Source organism: Physcomitrium patens, chromosome 12 (genome assembly GCF_059467195.1).
Source record: "Physcomitrium patens ecotype Gransden chromosome 12, ASM5946719v1, whole genome shotgun sequence".
Taxonomy (NCBI): domain Eukaryota; kingdom Viridiplantae; phylum Streptophyta; class Bryopsida; order Funariales; family Funariaceae; genus Physcomitrium; species Physcomitrium patens.
The window spans coordinates 8,152,501-8,168,499 of NC_143421.1; the positions used below are offsets into that span (position 1 = coordinate 8,152,501).

The following is a 15,999-nucleotide window of genomic DNA, read 5'->3' on the forward strand; positions in this document are numbered from 1 at the left end:
CCGAGGTCGATGAACTTGTGAAAGGTACATGTTAGTGAAGAAGTTTGTAAAGCTTTGATTTGATTGTGTGGATTTCTTCTAATATAGTGCGTTTAACAGTTAAGAAGGGATGTTCGGATATTTTCAGAATGTTGTCGGTTATCTTTTAACGGCATCCGAGTAGGAAACCGGGACAACGAAGAGCAATCTGTGTCTGTTATTCTTCTGCGGGCATTACAGAGAACTTGAAATTGAACATATTGCTACGAGATCAGAGAATACACGTAAATGTACTGCAATACAATACTGATTTCCTGTAACCAATATGCTATGAAGTGACAAATGTTCAGAAACACTTATTCTTTTCTTCATACTTTCTGGTTCCGCAGAAAGTTCCCCTTTCACTTTAAAGTGAAAACTGTATGAACCTTTCTTCAGGACAAGTTGCTGTTGATTGCGACTAGAACTAGCTTAAGTTGTATTATGATTCGCTTCCACAAGCTCATAGGCACTTCTTATAAATCATTAGGTTATTTTGATGGGAGATTTTGCATTTCACTATGTGATATTAATAAAATGACGTTCCAAGGTTTGGCCTTCGTTTTTCAGATGTCGCTTATGAGTTGGTGGACAAGGAGGTTTGGTGTATTGAGGAGCAGGATGTCTTTGATAAAGTTTACTCTCTCATAAGGTAACTTTTACCATGATTTTATTTATTTATTTATTTATTTATTTCTCACTTGTATTACGGTGTACCTATTTAGCCCGTGTACGCTTTTCTCACTTTTGGTCGATTTCTAAATAAATTCTGTTGGCAGGCGTAAGTTTTCCTTTAGCTTACTTTAAGCGCGTTGTGGGAGTACGTTGTTACTTTCTCACATTTGAGTGAACTCCTCATGCTCCTTTATAATGAAGTTTTTCTGCGTTTGAATTGCAGAGGTTTTCCATTTTTAGAGCCATCCGCGAGAGGGAGTTTGGTTGAGAGCCTGTGTTCCAACTTAGCAGTCCTTATCACTTCTATCACGGCACAATCTCATGCATCGAGTGAGTCAACAGAGGATGCTGCATACATGCTGCAGCAGATGCATTTGCATAGGAATGCACTTAAAATATACTCTTACTTCCTGCAGTGTGTTCTCATTATGGAAGAAGCTGCAGAAGTAAAACCAGTGCTAAAGGCTACTACTGGGAAGGTATGCTACCAACCGTCAAAGTTCTGTCGTAGATATAGAGGAAAACACATTCGATATGTACGAATGGTTTGCACCTTGATAATATTTCCTTCAGATTTTATTTTGTGATTCTTGAGGTTATCAGGAGAGTATTAGTAAGTATTTCACCTTCTTTGCTGATCAGGAGTATGTTTTATTCGTGAGTTAATTTTATTCATTAGAGATGTGGTACTTATTACTCTGGCGTTGCTTCTGAATAGGGTAAGAAGGTACATCCTCGAAAGGAACCTGTGCCTGCTAAGTGGAGTTGGGATGTCCCTAGGACGCGTATTGTTCGCTTGCTTGCTACCACTGTGGAAATTGACTTGCGACACCTTTACTCGATGTCACAACCTGAGAATGATTTCATCGCTTTATTCGCCGAGTTTGTTTGCTTACCTTCTTAACTTGTGCAACTGTTGACATTGACTTGTTTATGTTAAGAAATGTCCTGTTATGTCCAAATTTATATCATTTCCTCACAGATAGTCATGCTCTCAAAATTCTGAAGGCTGTGGTAAGAGTAGGCTATGATGGATAAGTCTATCATCATTAATTGATGGTCCTTGATGAGTTTGCAGAGCTGCCTTTTTACTCCTAGAAAATTCAGCGTATACGAAGGAGAAGGATCTAAAAGATGCCCTGTGCAACATCCTGGCCGCCTGCGCAGCAAAATACGGCTATATCGTACCAGTGACATCTACTATTTTAAATCTACTTCACAAGTATGAGCATCTTTCAGTTCATCTCGCAGAAGTTGTTTCCATGGCTGAAGAAAAGTATCACGATAGAGGCCTCCCTATGTCTATTTTAAGAGGGATTGGTCACATTAATCCCCTAGACTTAAAGCGTGATAATTTTGGAGCTGATAGTGTAAGCTCTTTTCTAGTGGCAATGGCAGAGCGTATGGCGAGGTTTATGACTGATAATCTCAGTATTATCACTCCTCACCTGAATGGTGAGTCTTACAAAATGCGCAATGCGATTGTGCAAGTGATTGGTACCCTGCTGGCGAAGGCTTCCAAGGATTCTTCTGGGGACGTTGCAGGGGACGAGATGACCCTCCTCCGTTGCAAGCAAGTGAGTCTGCATGGGGGTGAAGCTCTTGTTTAAGAACTCTTGCTGGTCCTGAACGAAGGCGTTTTCTCTTGCTGCTCATTTTTCATCAGATTTTTGCATCTTGATCATCCTGCTGATAACACAAATTTGTCGTATTTGAACAGGGAATGATAGATATTCTCCTGGATCGTGCCAGAGATAAAAGTTCGTATACTCGCAGCAAAGTCTTACAAACGTGGGCAAAACTTTGTGTGGAGAGTGCCATTTCAATTGGTCACTGGAATTCGGTGGTACAGGTTGCCGTTGGAAGATTGGAAGATAAAGCAGCTATCGTGAGAAAAAGTGCTCTTCAATTATTGACTACTCTCCTCCAATTCAATCCTTTTGGTCCAAGTCTTCGAATTAGCCAATTTGAATACACAATCCAACAATTCAAAGAGAAATTAAAAGAAATGACTTCGATATACGTGAACCTCAATGAGGCAGACCCTCATTTGGTTGAACCAGAGAATCGTGTCGGTGTAAATAGGGACGAAGCTTCAGAAGAGGTAAATGGTGATCAGGTTGAAGGCACCCCGAACTCGCAATTCGATCACACCGATCCATCTCAGGTGCACCTGTGAAAATTGAACTACACAACTTGTGATACTGCATTGCATTTGGTTCTGAGATTTGAGTTTGTTCTCTTTCTTCAGTAGTAAACCTTCTTTGTGTGCTTGTATGGGATATTGATTACTATCGAAGCTCCATCCATCCTCACACAACTTTCTCACAAAATCTACTAATTTTGCACAGATACAGCCTGAACCTCATGAACCCAATGCAACAGATACAGGAGGCCTAGAACGGTCCCGAGCTATGGTGGCTTCCCTGGAGTCAGGATTGCAGTTTTCTTGCTGTATTGTCGGAGTAATGGATGTGCTTGCGCAGCTTCTTGCTTCATCGTGTTCAGACGATGTGAAGCATACAATAACGCTACTGGTACTGGCCTGTCAGTTTGAAATTGATGGAGCCCAAATGAATCTACTAAAAATGTTACCCCTTGTATGTTCCTTCACCTACCGCTTTTTGTATTAGTTTTTTACTGTTTTTGTTGTTGGTTGAAACTTTATCTCAACATCATTTAATAGTAAATTAATACAATTCCGAGTATACATGCTGAAGCAATCTTCCCTTAAACATTTCCTGTCCATATCAGTTGATTTTCTATGGTGTTCATATATATATATATATACGTGTGTGTGTGTGGGTGTTTCTTCTTGCCTATGGTAGGTATTTTCTCAGGAGCCAAGTGTATGTGAAGCTGTTGAGGGAGCTTTCGCAGCTCTTTACATGAAACCAAGTCCATCTGAAACAGCTCAAAATCTTTTGAAACTTGCACTGGATGCAAGCATTGGGGATATAGTTTGTATTGAAGCAATCGTGATGAAGTTAACGAAAAATGGGACAATCTCCCAAAGCACGGTATTTAGGCACTAACTTTGGTTTCTTTCCTTTGATATCCAAGACTTCAATTTTTATTTATGGTTACAATAGATTTTTGTTTCTGAGAGAATGGCTCTTTGCAGGTGGCAGCTCTTTGGAACTATTTCACGTTCAATGCTGCTGATGTTACCCCTCAGAAGAGTCGGGGGGCTTTGGTTGTTTTGTGCATGGCTGCTAGGTCAAAACCTCAAATTTTAAGCTCCCAACTTAAAAGTATGATCTGTATCTGTTTGAGCCGACGTGCTGGAGAAGATTCCCTGATTGCAAGATATGCATGCATTGCACTACAACGTCTTTCAGATGCTGATCGAGTTGGCCTAGGACCAAATCACAAGATCTTCAGTGTTTTAGCCAGTTTAATCATAGGACCAGGTGGGTTTAGCCAAACTTTCTGTGTTGCCTCCAGATACATTAGACAAACAATTAAATTGTGTCTGAGATGTCTGTTGAGAGAGCTCTTAGATTTCAATCTACAACGTGAATGTATACATGTTCACATTTTGCCATTAATAGGATTTTACACGGATATTTCAGGTGAATTCAGGGTGCTCACCTTGAGGTCACTATTTTAGCAGTCTCAAAGTGAACTCGTTACAGTTGCGTATTTTACGCGCCAATGTTTTGTGCTAATGAAACTTCTCTAGTGGCAGCACCTCAATCATAAGTTAACTTGAGCAGGTTTGTCTGAGGAGGTCTGGTACTCAGCCGCTGAACAAGCTATCAATGCAATTTATGCTCTTCATCCAACTCCTGAAAAGTTAGTTTCAGGACTTCTTCTACAGTTCTGCAAGTCAGTGTTCGGCACCTTCCAGGAGATAGATATTGAGTGTTCGTCTCGGGGGGTACCCACGGCCTCGGATAATGGAGTTCCTGTCAGTCCTTTAAGAGTGGGATTTGATATGATTGAACCCAGAGCATCTCATCTTAGTCGCTTCCTCTTCACATTAGCGCACATCGCTCTCAAGCATCTTGTTTACGTCGAATCATGTGTGCGCAAACTACGAAAGCAAATAGCAGACAAGGAGAAGGCAGCAGCAGACACGGTAGCTGCTGCACAATTTAGTGATGGCGGAACTTCGTGTCGACTGGCCAGCAGTGAAGTAAAGGATGAAACCTAGATGCCGCTGCTCTGCAAGTTAATTTCAGTGCATTAATGTTCATGAGGAGCAACTATTTCAATAATTATATTTGATGGATTATCCTTTTATTCACCCAATAACTCACAGTAGTAACATCTACTTTGCCACAGATGTAGGTATCTTAACTTAACAGGTTTACGTATCTTAACTTAATACGATTTTGAAATGTTACAGGTTGAGAACATTGATACAGAACTTGGGATGGCAGCTTCTGAAGATGCAAGAATAGATTCCCTCCTGGAGAGGACTGCAATCGAGATAATTTCTGGTGATAGAAGTCAAAAGTTTCTAATAGATGATATGGCTCCCATTGTCGCCAAAATCTGTCGTAATTCGGGTCTCATGCAGCAGGTAAAGATAACTGCTTTACAGATCTATTTTTGATTATCGTACTCGGAAGCTAACTTGGTCAATAAACTAGACTCCATGATGCGATGTAAAATACTTTCTGTATTCGTTGTCTTTGTGCACAGTATCCGCGACTGGGGTCTTCAGCAATGCTAGCTCTTTGCAAACTTATGGCTATTAATGGGGACTTCTGGTGTGTACTTCACTCTATAGAAATATGATCTAAATTAATTCTTCTCCGTTGAAGTTGGCAATTTAGTGTTTCTTAACCTGTGGGAATATTCAGATTGATCCTTCTCATTACTTAAGCTCCTCTTCCCTGTCTTTCTTAGCGAATTTTGTTTTTTGTTGTTTTATTTCGTTGAAATTTGGCGTGTTCAATTTTCTCGAATATCTCTCAGATCTGAGTCGCTGAGCGGTGATTTATGATAGACCTAAAATGGACTTACCTTGAATAGAGTAACCAATCATTCTTCTCTAAACCTTGCAGTGACCAGAACTTGCAACTGCTCTTCACAGTAGCACAAAGTTCGGGGGATTCAGCAGTGCGTTCAAATTGTATTATTGCTCTAGGCGATTTGGCATTTCGATTTCCTAACGTGCTAGAGCCGTGGACTGAGCACATGTATTCTCCCCTAAATGACAAAGACCGAAAGGTTCGGAAGAATGCAGTTCTTGTTTTGACTCATCTCATCCTCAATGATGTAGTCAAGGTACCGCTGTTTTCTTTCACTCTCTGCCTGTATATAATAAATTCCGACTTTGTATAGCTTTAGAAGAACAATTGATCATCTTTTCGTTTGTGTTAATAAATACATAATTACATACAAAGTTTCCATTTGTAACAATGATGTTCTTATATAGGTGAATGGACACATTTGTGAGATGGTCCTGCGGTTGGAGGACGAGGATGAACGAATTCGAAATCTTGTGAAGCTCTTTGTTCAAGAACTTGCGAACAAGGGTGAATTTGATTAACCAATTTCCAGTGAGAACTCATTTAGGATATGCAGTCCAGAATGTTCTTACTGAGCTGGAAGAAACACTTGCAGTCAACAAACAAGCTTCTTGGGTGGAATAATGATGTGATCAGCGTCTCAAGCATTTTTTGTTTACACCCCAAAAATGCCTCTTTTTGTCCGACTTTTAACCTCTCAGAGACATCGTTGCAACATCACTCTAGTAATCTCCTATGTCACAACTGTCGAAGGCTCATGTTTCACTGCGAGATGAAAATCTTGCAGTGTACAATGCTCTCACATTCTAACCAAGCAATGAATACAACACATAATCTTACTGAGTTTCTCAATGATTGCACAGGAAACAATCCCATTTACAACCATCTTCCCGACATTATCAGCCGACTTTCTTGTAACTCTGAACTGTCACAGGACACGTTTCGTAATGTTGTGGAGTTCTTTATCAGCACAATCACTAAGGTACATAAATCGATGGAAACAAATCACATGGTTTAATTTTGATTGTTACATTTCGGAAAGTGTAACGTTTTAAGTTTTTGGCTTGTTTATAGGATAGGCTAAAGGAGGCTCTAATTGAAAAGTTGTGTCAACGTTTCCCGGGCACTTCTGGTAAGCCTTGACCATTCAAGAGAAATATTCTTTGTGTTTTCTGGCCAATGATCTCGGCTCATATGAGATGGTTTCACGTAGTTGGCGCACTCTGACAAGATCGTTTTATTTTTCTGTTTACTTATGAAATCCATTGTAGAATCATCATTTATAGCTTTCACTACTATCAATACTACGCTACAAAATAAATGCTTATTTGAGATTCCGAATATCGTTAGTAAAAAAGATGTTCACTTCAGCCACGGCTGATATTTGTAATCCTGGCGAATTCTACGCACATTTATACAGATGTGAAGCTATGGACGGACCTATCTTATTGCATGGCGCAGCTCAACTACACGGACAAGAGCTTAAAGAGGATAATTGAATTAATTCCAAAATTCCAGAACGCACTTGGCGAGGAGGAGGTTGTGGAGCATTTCAGAAGCATAGTTTCTAAGGTATTATACTTTTCGGTTGCACTGTTAGTGCTATTCTATATCTTGATAAAATATTCTTTCGCTGCATATTGTTCAACTTCTGTGTAAAATTCTCAACTTTGTGGATGAATCATGTGGTAACAGGCAAAGAAATCTGCAAATCCAGAAGTGAAGGGGATGGCACATGACTTTGAATCCAGAATTGGTAAATTTCACGAAGAGAGGAAAGAGCATGACTTGGCTGAGCGGAACGCTCAGGCCCATCGAAGTAGCGCTTGTGAGTCAACAGGCAGTCTTCATACTCAGTGTAATGAACACGTGGGTGGCAGGGGTTTCGAAGAGCAATGTGAACTGGAAGATTCAAGAGCTGGTGCAACAGTAGTGTTAGGAAACATCGGTGAGTATCAATTGGTGCTGATTCACAACCCTCAATCCACAATTCCCAATTTGCACCGAGACTTCCTGTTGTCGTTTGACAAGATTGGATTCGGCTGACAGCGTCAAGCCTTTTGGGTAATAATCGGCGCAACAACAATTTTTTGTGGAACATAGTAACGTATTCAAGCCTGCACTAGCTCGTGGTTTGCTTGTTAAGTGATACCACTATATTCTCCATTCATATTAGATTTTACACGTTCGATCCCGTTGCCTAGAAAAAGCCCTCATCACGGTGTTATAATCGAATTGGGTTGTGTGTGCAGCAGATACTAATAAAAACGCAGGCGTGACTGCAGAAGACGAAACTAATACACTTGGCATAAACCGCCTGGAAGCTCCATACTTTTCAGAAGAACTTATTGCAAAAGAACGTATGAAGCAATATTTAAGATCTCATGATTCGCATATGACTGCTGACACAACTTCAGCAATTAATGAAAACCCTAAATCTAATACTGATGTGACGAGGGCAAGATCACTGGAAACCAGTCTAAAATTAATTGACAAGATGAACGATGAAGAAGCTGATACCGTCGGTAAAAATACTTCTGGAAGGATTTCACCAAACGCAACCGAAACGCACAACGAGGTTGAGAGCAGAGGTAATTTTCAGCTACCTGCACATGGTGCCTCCAGTTACTGCAGTGTGCCCAAGAAATCCTCAAGGAAGAGTATTCTCTATCCTAATGAAGGACGCAAACAGAATAATCGTATCCATGGTCTGAATTTCCTAGAAGATCATCTTGCAGAAAAAAGAAAAAAACCCATCCGCAGAATTGCAACTAACAGAAGTACATCAACACCGCAAAGAACATGTTCCACGAATTTTCCACCACTTGCTCGGAGGAGGGTGATGAATCAAACGAGGTTGCTGGCGGTGGTAAGCTTTGGGGTAGTTTGGGGTAGTGGCAGAGTAAGTTGATAATACAAACAGCTTGGCAGCATTATGTTTCATTTGGTTTCTCGTGACCCACTCGTAGAATGTCCATTTCCTTCTCTGAGTTCTCCGTTCATTTGTTGGTTGACGTGTGACCACGGTTTTGTCTCCCTTGTGTTTTGCAAATCTGGCTCTTCGGATTGTCCTTAAATCGGTGTGGTCAGAGGAGTCGATCAATGTTCTAGCGATTTGTCTTCGAAACGTTGACGCAACCTAAAACATTGCAGAATGTACGCGAGCAAGAGATGAAGGGGGATTCTTGGAGAGCGTCCAGCGCCTCGGCTCAACTGGAAGGCAGTGTAAACGAAAAGGTAATTCAAATCAAGCCTAGGACCCTGGCATCGATGGTTTTCTTTTGAAATTAGGAGTAAGTTAGCTCAAGGACTTTGACTTCACCACACAGCTGGTACGATCATATACTCTCCCTGCAGGTGTCCTTTTGCTGGGCCCTGTCAGAAGAGAGCCTTCAGAGTCATTAACTGTAAGCAAGTGGTGGCGAGGAAAGGGAAAACATAAGTTCGGAGAGAAAGAGGAGGCTCTGGTGACCTTGCGTCTCAAACAACTGGAAGTTATGGACGACTCACTGGCAAATGCTCTCTAAGCTCTGTTACCTGTTCTGATGTTTTCAGGTCAAGGCACTAGAACTACCATAACGCAGTCTGGTATTCTTGGTGTGGAATGCAGGGGCACAGCCTACTGGTTGACGGTGACGCTGACCAGTCCCGAAGTTGCGAACAACCGTCAGAGGCTGCCACAAAAATCATGTCACAGTTTGTCATGAGCAGAACAGAAACCAGCAAGGCACACGACGGTTTGCAAGCGGAAGCCGGACAAGTAGCTTGTGGTTCTCAAGGTCACCGTACAGAAGGACATATTTGGATCGCGATTCTTTGTCGCCCTTGTGTTTGCACGTGTTACTCTGTACATTACACTTGATAGATCGATTACAAAACACTTGTTGGCAGATGGCTTCCCTGGCAGTGAGCGAAGTGATGGGACCTCATTATTCACACCATCGTAGAAGCTCTACTGTTGGAGAGAACGTTGAAAGTGTTACGATTAGTCTGGACAGATTTAAAGCTATATAAATTATTATCTATGTTTTGCGTCGGGCGTCTACTGCAGTGCTTTTTGTCTTCGGGTACCTCGTGTCAGGCACACCATAAAACCTAAATTTGGACCTTCTATTGATCTGTGATTTCACCAGTATTACTCCGTCGTTGTTACTCAAATGTGTTTTAGAATTCCGTCAGGTATTCAACTGGTGTCGAAACCTTGTGCCAGAAGTTTAGCTGCCATGTCAAGAAATGATATATGAGTTGTACTTCAATTTATCCATTGTTGGGGTGCATGGTTCTTCATTTGAATCTTCTCACCCTCTTTGAATTATTCTACATTAAAATGCTATTCAAATTTGATTAATTAACCGTTTTAATCCCTGTCATGAATTATTTATTGATAATTACTTTCAAATAGTTTATTTTATTTTATTTTCTTTCTATTATAAGATCATAAAAAATAAGATGTTATGGCCTTCGGCCCTACACTAAACACGATGCATCATGCATTTCTCATTTCATGCATTATGAGTGCTGAATCTGTTCTACATGGTCTTCGACCCCAACATGTGGTAGGTGCCTGTAAAGAGCCTACAAAGGCTTAAACGACACATTTTAGATGGTTTGACAGCTGAAGCTGTCCTTTAAGTAATGATTCAAAGTAGGAGATTATGCAACTTGTTGATTATTCATGTAATGGAAAAAGCACGAAGAATTGCTGAAAGCATCTAAGCGGGAATCCTTCCCTAGATTGATTTTGATTCAGTTCTGCAATAACATAGTAATTAGATGCTACGCCATGAAGTAGACCCATGGTTCAGGATTAAAAGCTAGGCGTGCCTTGAAACACATTAAAAATTTACATGCTTTATGCTCGATAGCTTGACCATGCTGTACGTACATGGATAGGAGCTAAAAAAACCCGAATGAATTGCGTTTAACCATAAGATTTATCCATATGAGGCCTAACTTAGACATAATCTATTGTAGTATGCTGCGTTTTCTAAATTTGTTTCCAAATAAAGGTAAGGTAGTCGTTTAGACATGCTCTGAACAATGCCATAGTAGAAAGCTAAATCCTTTATCAATCAATATATTCAGCGCACTTAACAGTCATTTGCGCTAACCGCGGAACTCCTAGAAAAAGAACACAAAAAAAATATTTGGCTGCGCTTCGCGCCTTTGGCCATAGAGGCAAAAGTTGCAGTAAAGGGGTTTGGATTGAATAGAAAAGATAAATGCATCAAGGGCAATGCAGTAACTTGGAAAAGAAAACGAGCCGTCATGCCACCACCTTTATTTCTATTTGCTGCTCCGCCCCACGCCTTTTGACGGTTGCAGCACGCAGCAATTTATTTTACAAAATAGAAAATTTGTTTCCTTTTCGATTTTTCGACCACTAAAATGGAAAGTAGGACTTAAGTCGTCCGCCCCGGCATACGTCAAAAAAATCTAGATTTTTTATTTACCTTTTCTTCTCTTCGCCCTACATTTATTATTGGCTTTACTAAGGACTTTAGTCCTGGAAAACGTTAGCTTTCCGGGGGTTTACCCGCTTTCTTTGCTTTGTGCAAAAGAAAAGCAGAGATTGAAAAGGCACAGCAGAAAAAAAAAAAAAGAAGCGTACAAAAAAAAATATATATATACCTTCTTTTTTGAGCTTCTTAAGGGCTTCAGCTCTCTGAAGCCATCAAATATCTCTGATTTTTTTGATAGTATTTTTAAAATCTATAGCATTTTGTCCGTGTTGAGATCATTAAATGTAGCCTACGCTCTCCATAATATTTACTGTAGACTACAATAATTACTGTAGCTACAGTATTTAGAGTCTAGTGGAGAAGTACTGTTCATCCTCTTATCTTCTCTCTTCTTGTGTACCAAACACAACCAGATCAATAGATTTTTGTGTGTGTGAAGCTCTCTCTCCTTAGAAATCCTTGTGTGTGTATGACTTACTAATACTCGTGTGTGTGTATGACTTACTACTACTCGTGTGTGTGTATGACTTACTATTACTCTTGTGTCTTTCTAAACATTCTCAACATGTTATCAGCACGATTCTCTTCTACATACTATCACAATTTTTTTTTGCTCTAGTCTTTGACTCTTCAAACTTGTTGCTACCCTTACTTAGTGTCTGGGTCATGATCTTGTTCTTCTTGCTGGCCCCTCACACATTAGCTGCTTGCTTAGAGTACTTGTTCTACTCTCTGCCTTGCTTGCTTTGAATACTTGATCCAGCCCAACTCCACCCTCTGCTTGCTCCCTGCTCCTTGCTGCGCCCCGAACAGACTCCAAACTGCCGCCGCTGCCACCCTGTCGCCACTGCCGCTGCCGCCCGCCGTCGTTGCCGCCCTAATGCCGCTGCTACCGCCCTAACGCCACTGCTGCGACCATCGCTGCTGTCCACTGCTGCCCGCCACTGCCCGCCGCTCCCCCCCCGCTATTGCCCGCCGTTGCCAGCCGCTGTTGTCCACCGTCGCCCGCTGATGCTGTCCGCCGTTGCCCGCCGCTGCCACCCTGCCGCCCTACCGCTACCTGCTGCCGCCATTTTATGCACTTAATATTTCAAAGTCTAAGAAGAAATTATATAAACATGGAAAACATGCTCATAAGTATCAGGGTAGTCATAGTCAAGACCATTTCTATCAATATGGAAAGAATAAACGTTCTACTATTAATTATAGTAGAAAAAAAAATTAGAGATGCGTTCTTGCTATAAATGTGGAATGATTAGACATTTAGCACATGCGTGCCATACTTCAGAATATTTTATTAAAATATTCCAAGAAAATAAGAAATTACGAGCTGAGACTCGTGAAGTTCATACCATAGATGCGTCCATGGATTCAATTGGTGTTGATGATTTAGAGGCTTATATGACTGATAGAACCTCTAATGATGAATCAAATGATGCGCTCATTGATTCATTCTACAACAACACATACTATCTTGCGAGATAGACGATTTTTTATTGAAAAATCTTCAACTTGGCAAACTAAAAATATGATGAACATGGCTGGAACAAATGTGTTTTGTTTCCAAGAGGGCACAGCGATGGTAAAATTACCTGCGGGTTCCATCATAAAATATAGACATGCGATGTTTGCACCCTCAGCATCTCGGAGTCTAATCAGCTACCGAGATATGCGTATTAATGGTTATCACCTCTCGACTGCCACTTTAAATAGAAAAGAAGTTTTGGTTCTTACGAAGAATCATAAAGTTGTTGAAAAAGCTTTTGCTACAGAAAATGGTTTATATTGAATTGCGATTCGGCCTCCCATTATATTTAATTTTACATCATCTATCTCAAAGAGTCGTGTTTCTCTCTGGCATGGACAATTGGGACATCCAGGATCCACATTATTTAGAATGATCATTCCATGTATAACTGGGCACAATTTAAAGCCTACAGATGTAGACTCTATGGAATTATGTCGTGCATGTGTGCAAGATAAAATGATTACTCAACCTTCAATTTGGAAACTTCCACAAGAATTACCACCAATGCTTGAAAGATTGCATGGTGATATTTGTGGTCCTATTAATCCAATATCAGGACCATTTCGTTATTTTATTATCTTTGTTGATGCATCAGGTAAACAATCACATGTTTCATTATTATCAACTCAAAACATGGTGTTTGCCAATCTTATATCTATGCTTATCCACTTTTGGGCACATTTTCTTGATTATCCTATAAAAATATTACATATGGATAATGCAAAAGAATTTACATCAAAGTCTTTTGAAGACTATTGTACTGCAACAGGAATGGAATTGACATATTGTATTCCATATGAACATGCTCAAAATGGACTTGCAGAGTCATTTATAAAGCGTATACAACTCATTATGTGACCACTCCTCCTTCACGCAAATCTACTTACATCTATGTGGGATCATGCAGTTTTACATGCTGTAGCATTAATACGCCTCCGCCCTTCTTCTCTTGAAACTATTTCACCACATGAGCTCATTTTGGGTCGTGTTTCAAATGTATCTCACTTACGAGTATTTGGTTGCCGTGTTTGGATTCCAGTACTAGAACCTCAATGGCATACCATTTGAGCTCATCGACAAGAAGGCATATATGTTGGTTTTGATTCATTAAGCATTATTCGTATTGTTGATCCATCAACTAGCACATTATTACATGCACGTTTGTAAAATTGCCGTTTTGAAGAAACTGTATTCCCATCTCTTCAAGGAGGAGTATCCAATCAACAAAGAAATAAAGTACTCATATTTGAAGCACCAAAAATGTTTACAATGAATCTCGATCCTAGGACATCTTTGGCAGAAACTGAAGTTGCAAAGATTTTACATTTAAAGCGGATCGCGGATGAAACATTTAATGGCTTCAATGATACACCTAGAATTACAAGAGTGCCTATTAATGAGGCTCAGAATGCACCTGCTCAGATTGCAGTGCCATTGACTATAATACCTCAAGTTATAACAACAACAACTAAAAGAACTCGTGGACCAGATAAGCAACCACGTAAGAAGAAAGCTATAAAATTAACTAATCCTGGTATTATTTTTCAAGAAATTGCCACTCATCTTGCAGGACTACCAATTCATGATGATATATCTATGCATAATGTACCTTCAATTCCTATGAAAAACAATCTTGGAACTGGAAGGAATAAGAATAAGTTGAGTAAAAAATTATCTATTCTGTATTGTGCTACAGATGATATTTGGGACAGACCATCTATTACGGTAGATGAATCATTTGCATATATGATTATAGAAGCCCTTTCTTGCGAGGAAGATGATCCTGAATCTCAAACCATTGAAGAGGCGATGCGTTGCTTTAATTGGTCAAAATAGAAAACTACTATTGAGGAAGAGTATGCCTCTTCGCGTAAGAGGAAAGTCTTTGGTCCAATTGTAGACACTCTTACATCTCGTCCTGTGGGATATAAAATGGTATTAATATGCAAGCGAGATGCTCAAGGCCAAATAACCTGCTATAAAGCTGGTCTTGTTGCTCAAAGATTTTCTCAACGATTTGGCATTGATTATGAATCCACATATTCTCCAGTCATGGATTTAATTACATTTCGATATATTATTAGAATGACAATTTATGCCACCCTTGAGATGCATCTGATGGATGTAGTTACTGCATATCTATATGGTTCTCTTGATGCAAATATTTATATGAAAGTTCCACTTGGCTTAGAAACAAGAACTCCAAATCAACCCGCTCTAGGAAAATATCATGGTATTAAATTATGTAAGGCCTTGTATGATTTAAAACAATCCGGACGAATGTGGTATCAATGTCTTCGAGATTATTTAATTAAAAATAATTTTATAAGTGATCTACTAATCTCTTCTTTGTTTATCAAACGAGATAAAACTAGTTTTGTGAACATCGCTGTATATGTTGATGATCTTAACCTAGTGGGTACTACATCTGCATGTGTTACAGCTACAAACCTACTTATACGTGAATTTGAGATGAAAATGCTAGGAAAAATAACTTTCTGTATTGGTCTTCAGATTATGCATCTTACGGATGGTAGCATTTTTTTCTACCAACTAACGTATATTAGACGAATTTTGCAAAGATTTAATATGAATGATGCTTATCCATTGTCCATACCAATGGTTGGACGTGGTCGTGATGGTCATGATCTATATCGTCCATGCGAGGAGGATGAAGAAATATTGGAAGACCAATATCCATACCTCGCAGCAGTTGGAGCACTTTTGTATTTAGCTACATCTACAAGACCAGATATTACATTTGTAATTAGTATTCTTACAAGACATAGTGCACGTCCAATACTACGACATTGGAATGGCATCAAATATTTATTACGTTATTTAAAAGGTACTGAAGACTTGGGATTATATTACACAAAATCTGCAGATCCAAAATTGGTTGGATATTGTGATGCAGGATATAAATCTGATATTGCAACAGCTAAATTTCAAACAGGATATATATTTTTAAGACATGAAGCTGCAATATCATGGAAATCAGTGAAACAAACAATAACTGTAACTTCATCCAACCATGCAGAAATTATTGCCTTACATGAAGCATCCCAAGAATGTATTTGATTGCGATCAATTGATAAATTCATTCAAACAACTTGTGGATTTTCATATGATGATTCTCCAACTATCTTGCATGAAGATAATAGTGCTTGTATTGCACAGATGCAAGTTGGTTTCATTAAAGGCGACAGGACAAAGCATTTTGATCCAAAGTATTTTAGTTATACTCATGACTTGATTATTGATCAAGTACTTATAATTAAGAAAATTGAATCTACAAATAACCTTGCTGATCTCTTTACCAAAGCTCTTC

The 15,999-nt window shown here is 39.6% G+C and overlaps 1 protein-coding gene across 17 annotated transcripts in view; it reads left to right on the plus strand.

Moving 5' to 3' along the window:
- Positions 1 to 9,813, plus strand: part of LOC112289580 (condensin-1 complex subunit CAP-D2) — an 11,100-nt gene extending 1,287 nt beyond the window's left edge. Inside the window, exons 1-22 of one of the 17 annotated variants that reach the window (XR_016505776.1) lie at positions 1 to 24; positions 589 to 670; positions 917 to 1,172; positions 1,412 to 1,575; positions 1,772 to 2,270; positions 2,414 to 2,860; positions 3,045 to 3,293; positions 3,522 to 3,713; positions 3,818 to 4,106; positions 4,413 to 4,834; positions 5,048 to 5,224; positions 5,347 to 5,414; positions 5,712 to 5,934; positions 6,086 to 6,185; positions 6,542 to 6,660; positions 6,753 to 6,810; positions 7,099 to 7,250; positions 7,374 to 7,626; positions 7,931 to 8,547; positions 8,832 to 8,915; positions 9,036 to 9,172; positions 9,289 to 9,422. The exon at positions 1 to 24 is cut by the window's left edge and continues 1,287 nt beyond it. Coding sequence is in view for 15 of the 17 variants with exons in the window: in XM_024534871.3 (XP_024390639.1) it covers positions 1 to 24; positions 589 to 670; positions 917 to 1,172; positions 1,412 to 1,575; positions 1,772 to 2,270; positions 2,414 to 2,860; positions 3,045 to 3,293; positions 3,522 to 3,713; positions 3,818 to 4,106; positions 4,413 to 4,834; positions 5,048 to 5,224; positions 5,347 to 5,414; positions 5,712 to 5,934; positions 6,086 to 6,185; positions 6,542 to 6,660; positions 6,753 to 6,810; positions 7,099 to 7,250; positions 7,374 to 7,626; positions 7,931 to 8,547; positions 8,832 to 8,915; positions 9,289 to 9,540 (4,727 nt within the window). In the remaining 2 variants the exon portion in view is untranslated. Of the gene's footprint in view, positions 25 to 127; positions 270 to 588; positions 671 to 916; positions 1,173 to 1,411; positions 1,576 to 1,771; positions 2,271 to 2,413; positions 2,861 to 3,044; positions 3,294 to 3,521; positions 3,714 to 3,817; positions 4,107 to 4,412; positions 4,835 to 5,047; positions 5,225 to 5,346; positions 5,415 to 5,711; positions 5,935 to 6,085; positions 6,186 to 6,541; positions 6,661 to 6,752; positions 6,811 to 7,098; positions 7,251 to 7,373; positions 7,743 to 7,930; positions 8,548 to 8,831; positions 8,916 to 9,035; positions 9,173 to 9,233 lie in introns of those variants that run through there. The other 16 variants (XR_016505777.1, XM_090254787.1, XM_073537669.2 and 13 more) reach the window with 16 other exon arrangements.
- Positions 9,814 to 15,999: the final 6,186 nt, after the last annotated feature.